The sequence below is a fragment of the Acyrthosiphon pisum genome, chromosome A1 (assembly GCF_005508785.2).
Source record: "Acyrthosiphon pisum isolate AL4f chromosome A1, pea_aphid_22Mar2018_4r6ur, whole genome shotgun sequence".
Classification (NCBI taxonomy): domain Eukaryota; kingdom Metazoa; phylum Arthropoda; class Insecta; order Hemiptera; family Aphididae; genus Acyrthosiphon; species Acyrthosiphon pisum.
In genome coordinates this window covers 47,713,079-47,720,562 of record NC_042494.1, presented here as the reverse complement: position 1 = coordinate 47,720,562, position 7,484 = coordinate 47,713,079, and the positions used below count along the sequence as shown (strand labels likewise).

The 7,484-nt window shown below is 27.6% G+C and overlaps 1 protein-coding gene across 2 annotated transcripts in view; it reads right to left on the bottom strand.

Annotated features, from left to right (window-relative positions):
- The window catches only part of LOC100168732 (transcription factor HNF-4 homolog), a 17,045-nt gene extending 10,764 nt beyond the window's left edge, over positions 1-6,281 (bottom strand). For both annotated transcript variants that reach the window (XM_003246227.4, XM_008187449.3), the window contains exon 1: positions 5,863-6,281. In XM_003246227.4, the coding sequence (XP_003246275.1) occupies positions 5,863-5,977 (115 nt within the window). In that variant the 5' untranslated portion in view covers positions 5,978-6,281. The remainder of the gene's footprint in view (positions 1-5,862) is intronic.
- Positions 6,282-7,484: the final 1,203 nt, after the last annotated feature.

Below are 7,484 nucleotides of genomic sequence, written 5' to 3'. Positions count from 1 at the left end.
CTTTTTTATCAACAAATAAAATTTTATTGATATTTTTAGAAAAAAAACTAAAAAAAAATGAAAAGTGACAATGTCCGTAAAGAGCTCAAAATAAGTCAAAATATTTTGAAAATATTATGGTGTACAGGAAATACTAATATAAACATTCAGTCAAAATTTCATGTATCTACGGTCATTTTTTTTAAAGTTACACAAAAAACCAAATTCAATTTTGTGAAAAATCGATTTTGCGTAAAAATTCCCGTTTTTCCTTAATTTTTCTTTGGTTTTTCTTGGCACTTTTGAAAATTACTGGGAGTTTTAAATTTTTACCTCCTCAATGCACCAACGATATTCACTTTCCAATCGAACAAGATACTGAAGTTGAAAATCGAAGCATTATTTCGACTACTTATCGTGTACACAGACACAAAAAAAAATTAAAAAATTAAAAAAAAAAAAAACACACACATCATTGTAAAATCAATACAAACATCGTTCCACTCAGAATCTAAAATATTAGGATTAAATCAATATGAAAAAAAAGTAAAGAAAAATTAAGGGTTTTAAAATTATTATTGGACTATTAACTTTTAGTACTATTATTATAGAGAAGTCGAATATTCTAAGAAACATCTTAGCATTCTCATTTGTTGGCCAAAAATCAAATTTATAAATTTTTTATGTTTGGAAGTGTGGTCTAAAGGTCGTATAATTAAGTTGTAAGGATTAAGGTCCATATTTTTTTAAATATTAATTTTTATTTTGTAATGTGATGCAGCACAACATGCAATGTATATTGTTTGATTTTCACTCGGTCGAAAACATTAAAATTTGAATGACGTTTTTAAGCATTTAAAGTTCAAACGTTGACAAAATTCATCAAAATCACAAAAATTTGAAAATTATTTTGTAGATAAGACTGTATAAAATGTTCAATTTTTAGAGCCAAGGGTTGAAAATTTAAAAAAGATATTTCATAAGTAGTAAATATTGTAAAATATAAAATATATAGGTATGAACACAGATTTTTTTAGTCTTATAAGTTAAAATTTGGACGAAATTAGATATTTAAACGAACTATAAAGAATAACTATGTTAGTTATTTTGTTGGAATTAGAAACAAAAATTTCTGGAGACTTATACAAATATAAATACATTTTCAAAATATTTAGATTAATTAAAAACTAAAACCTATTTATAACATGAACCTATGTCCTATTCACACTGTTCTACTGTAAGACGGTATAGACTCAGCAGTTAATAACAATAATATTATAATAGAATATAATTATAGATTATAAAATATAATATTATAAATTATAATCATTAAAAATTAATTAATAAAATAAATGCAATGTTTTCGGCAAAAATTAAATCAACCTTCCGTAATACTAATAGTGAATTAAGTTACTTTAACAGCAATATAAAAAAACATTATTTCATGAAAATATGAAATATACTTAGGCTGATATACTATCTCTGCACGACCGCATAGAATCGTTTATGTATACACTGATATATCAAATTTAACACATCCATTACAGTGACCTACTCGATACCTATTGACACCTGAACGGTACCCACCTTTTTTTTAATTGTGTTAATATGTCCTTATGATAATACAATAATATTATAAAGAAAAATCGATGTGTTATATAATTTACATAAAGGTTTTTCTATTGTTGATTCATGTTCATACTTCATATAATAAACATCTACCATAGCAAACAAACAACAAAATATAATATTACATTACCTATGTATTTGTATATAACTAGGACCTAGGTACATTTTTTAATGTACCTATATTACTGTATAATAAATATTTTATATTTTACATCTTATTATTGTTTATAGATTATAGCGTTATGTATATTATTTACATAAAAATTACATTTCAATAAATTGCAATATTTTTCATGCCTATTGAAGTAACATTTTTGTGGACATTTGAATAAGTAATGGAAAACATTTTAATGTTTGAAAATCGAAAATATTTTCGAGCATTTTTTATTTAAATTAGTTTTAATCTAAAATTAATAAATCAATATTTTACACTTCTTTAATATAATAATGGTATAACGATGTACATAATAAACTTATAAATTATCATATAATGAACAAACATTAGTTTTTCATTACACCATTAGTAATATTATGGATAAATAATATTAAATATGAATATAAGTTGTTGTTATATAATAAAGAGATTTCTAAAAACTTGAAGTAAAAATATGATAGTGTAAGACTCGAGCACGAATAATTAAATGTGTGTGTATTAATTATAATACAACATAAGCTACCTATACTCATCAATATCACATATTATTATACATTTGGTTTTAAGATGCATTTGTATTTTATAAGCATTTAAGAGGCCAATTGAGGAAAGATCAAAGATTATCAACATTTTACCTGTAGGTGCATTGATTATTTTATTGTTGGTACATTATAGGATTAAAATCAATATATAGTCGGGACTCGAGAGTATAACGTATACTCATCTATTTGTATTTTGTAGAGTGATGCTGTACATATGCAATAATGCAGTATTAGCACTATTATTGTTACACAAATAGCAAATACAATATTTAAAGCAATGCACCAAAAATGCATATAATACCTACCCTAGTGTCCGATGAACTATAATAGATTATTTTATATTAAAAAAAAATACATACATATAGAGTGCAGTTAACTAGAAATGATCTATTTTTTCGTAAACAAAATTACCCCAAGTGAAAACACAATGTGATAACTTTGAAGTATCTACTTAATGTTGTAATTAGCTATAGCGTTAGATATGCTATAGGCACATAAATAAGAGTGTTAGGTACTTTCATTGAAAAATATTTTTCAAAAGTTGTTTAAATGCATTAACATGTTAAAAACATTTAAAGATAACTTTAAAATTTTGAAATAATTAAAAATATTCATATGGGGACTTATCTATAGACTTTATTTTGAAAAGTAGCTAATTAAATGAATAAAATTATCATAATATTATAATAATGTTCTATACATGAGTTAATTAAAAAACTCAAACTTATTGACCTAAAAATTAAAAAGATAAATGGTACCTAATGCAAGTCAGTTTACCTAATAGCATGACAAAATAGATATATATATATCTATAGATATCATCACAAATGTAATAGTTTTTTTCAGTATGCGCATCTCTTTCACCTCCGGCCCATGGCATAGTTCTCCACTTCTGATTGATCGATTTTTGTCTATGCCATAAATGTATGTATAATGTATAATATGATTGACAGCCAATAAGAAAGGGAGAACTGCGATATAGCGGTAAAGTAAAGAGAGGAGGATGCGTATCATAAAACTGTGATGATGCCTGTCAATTTTGTCATGCACCTAATAGTATGAGTGTTTTAATTAATACTCATCGAGAATATTTTGTGCTGGAATTGTAAACATTTTCGCCATTTTTCGCATATCTCTCTATCCAGAGAGAGAATTCTGCGCATCCCTCCGGCATGTCGCGGCACCGGTTTCACTGTGGCAGAGTGTCACGTGGGGATGGGCAAAGAACTGATTTTTGTCGGGCCGCCGAGTGTTCTCTCGCTGGACAGAGTATAGAATTAGTTTCAGCATCATAATATGAAATATTTTCATTATTTGTAAATTTAATGATAATAAATAATATTGTATTAAAATGTGTTCCCATTTTATATCGTACAATTTGTAACAGATTTTATTTATTTTTTTAATTTTTTATTGAACAACATTTAGCAAATAATATTTGATGAGAATTTATTGACGGAAAGGGGAATTCGCCCATCGACTTTTTAATACTAAAAAACTACTACAGATATTATACCAATACCAGAACTATACTCTTTATAATATATATTTTTTACACTATAACAATATAATATAATTTATATTAAGAGGACGTGATACCCGCATGTGCTGTCTCAGTCGTATAAGTGAGACTTACTTTAAAATGTATAAACAATTTACAATTTTAAAATACTCTTTATAACTCGCTTTAAAATTAAAATATAATAAAAAGCCCATGAGGTTGTCTAGATAATAATCTTACCTTTAGATTTTATAAAAGGTCAATTCACTCTAGTTTTTAAGCTAACGGAGCTACACGTGTTCTGCTTTGCGTATAATTTGCTATGTTACGCACTTGTAAGACGGAGACAACGCATGCGGATAATCACGTCCTTTTAATATAGGTAATAATGACTATAATGGGTGATAAAATCGCATAAAATAAATAATATCGTATAGAGTTTGTGTTAATATCGTGAGAATCCGCAAACACTCAGCGATCGATCCAGACTCTGAGTACTGATACTTACTAGTGAGTACACAGCTGCTTTTGGACATTAGCTAGTTATTAGATAATAAGGTACTGGCGTACTGGACATAGTTAAAATATCATGGAATATCCTAAATTTAAATTAATTTTAAATTGCTAACGTTATAATTTTAAACATACTGCTGGGTATTGACTATTAGTAATTAATAGTTCCATCATTATATTTTATAACAACGCAACGCAATGCACTTATTGTGATACCACAGACTATATGAAAATAGTCTTCATATAGTCTGTGGTGATACTATGGTTTTATAAAATTATAAAAATATAAACATGGGCAGTATAATATTATGACTGGTAGTTAGTACACTAGTGTACTACTAACCATTTCGTATTATTGATTCCATTTAAAACAAAATAATAAAACGTATAAACAGTTTTCAGCCAAACGTGAAAAGGTATAGTTTTGGTCGTTCGCATCACAGCACAACTACTGAACTACGGCGATCAAAAACATAGGTATATAATATTATATAATATAAATCTATCAATATTACACCATTAATAAGACATTATATTGTTATAATTATACCTCTCACAGCCCGAACTATCACTTACAGTCCAGAGTATAATACATTATTCTACATTCTGTAACCGTGGTTCACTGCAGCTACCACAGAGTTACAGACCATAGTATCTTTATCCCGTAGTAATGATAACAAAATATATTCGAAAAATAAATCTATTCATTATTCGAAGGAATAGACGTCCGCTAATGTCAAGAACCGTACAATAACATCAATTTGATATCATCACAAATATATGCAAACAAAAACGTCGATGCAAGATTTTAAATTTAGTCGGGTACTTACGCGTCCTACACTATATAAAGCTATTAAAAAAAACAAACGTAAAAGGTGATAATAATAATGTAATAATGAATTTGTTGGAATATAATATTATAACCTGTAGACATATGGTACCTATATTGTTTTCGGGACATTTAAGACGACCGTAATATTTTAAAATGTAACAATCAAATAGGCTAAAATAGCGTTTAAAACTTGTTTCCCAATGGCAAATGAACAAACAGGAAATATAGTTGCTGATAATGCTTACGAATTATTACTGACACAATAATAATATGACCAATAATAATAATAATAATCATAATAATATAATTGGAAAATTTAATAAAACCATATATTACACAAATTGCATAATTCGGTATAATTACGTATAATACCTTTGCTGTATGTGCACTATTATAATATTACCTATGTATTCGTACAAGTAATATAATATATTATATTGAGTTATATACTTGTACATAGGAGGTATATTATAATTTAGGAATATAAATAATATAGGTACACTTGATATTATCATCGTGTACAGTATTATTGTTTCGATTGGAAAATCGAATATAAATAGAATAATATTAGGTGTGCATAATATCTAATAATACATATTATGCTTCTCTACCTACCCATTAGGTACCTATTTACAACGACTTGTCAACCCGTTTTCATTATACCTATAAAGCACGAGTCGTGTTGTACAACGATCATTGTCGCAATTATTACCTGTGATCCAAACGTTTCCATTGTAAATGCCTTCACTAAACGGCTCGGACTTGAGTACGAAATTATTGTTGTTGGACGGCATGGACTCCATGAATGGAAAATCGTTAATGAACATTTTCAAAGCAACAGCCGTGGTTTGAGAAGAAAAAATACGACGGTGATGACGAAAAGCACCTCAGAACTCACGATACTGGCATGACGTTATACTATTTTAATATAATAGGAAAAAGTGAAATAAAAAAATGTTTAGAGGTGAAATAGGTATAAAACAGTAAAAACAACAACAGTAATAATTTAATAATATGAAAATCGGTGCACGTTCGCGTAACCTCAGTATAATAAATAATGTTTAATAATATAAGACTCCTTAGTCATCTGCACCGGGACGCGTATTGTACAGAAATAATCGAATTATTCGTTTGAAAAATCGGAACACATTTGACTCAAATGCTCAACCGTGGCCGCCGCCTATTAACAGAGATAAGACCACGCGGTGGGGCCCATCGGTTTATTATTGGATATATCTCTTATCGCCAAATACGTCATTATCTGCATTAGATTGTCCAAACCACCCCTGACTCATGTCGTCCTATACAACGTATAATATTGTAATCCCGTTTACAAATCAAACTAATTTAATATTATTCTGTTTTTCTATACCTTTATAATATACATAATAGGACACAGGTATGTACTGTATAATAGCTTAAATCGATGGTAGGTCATGTATTCATTATTCTATATAGCAGCCAGCTGGTACTTAAATTATATAGTATGTATCCGAAATTGATCATCAAGAATATCGTTATACGTGACTAAGGGCGTATATCGGCTATTTTTCAAGAGGAGAGGGACATGCAAATAAAAATATTTATTTAAATTTATTAAGTAATTGAGAGATTTAATACTAAAAATAACATTACTAATATTTAACGTGCCCTCAAAATTTTTGCACGTAATATAGTGGGTGCCACGGGGTAGACAAAAAGAAACCAAGGAAATAAAACTACAACATAAAAACGAAAGAAAAAAATACCACGAAAAAAAAACAATAAAAATAAAAACCACATTTTTATATTTTATTAGTCATAAGTTTTAATTATTGTGTAATTAAATTGTATAGAAAAATATTCTATCTGACCAAGTGTCCTGCCTGTTGTATACTCTCGTAACCAAATTTGTAAATTTTTAATAATTCAAAAAATATATAAAAACTATTTTAACTATATTATGCTATATTGCTATGTTTCGAGAGTACTTTATTGGACTAACAACCTTTTAATATAACCCATGTAAATTCAACGAAAAATATATTTAAAAAAAAGGTGGGTAAGTGGATTTCGCTCTGCTGTACAGTAGGTTACAAGTGGGTCAATGTATAATGGATGGTATTAAATTTGAATTCAATGATATAATATCATTGTATAAGAAAAACGATTCTGAGCGGAGACGGTATGTCAGTCTAGGTATAAGACATAATATTATATTATAATCTATAGTATTTAAAAAAAATTGACTTATAACAGGTACCTATAATAAATTCCAAATTAATCATATCTAATATCTATTATGTACTTATAACGCGTTATACATCAACAACAAACCGTGATACTATCATAGAT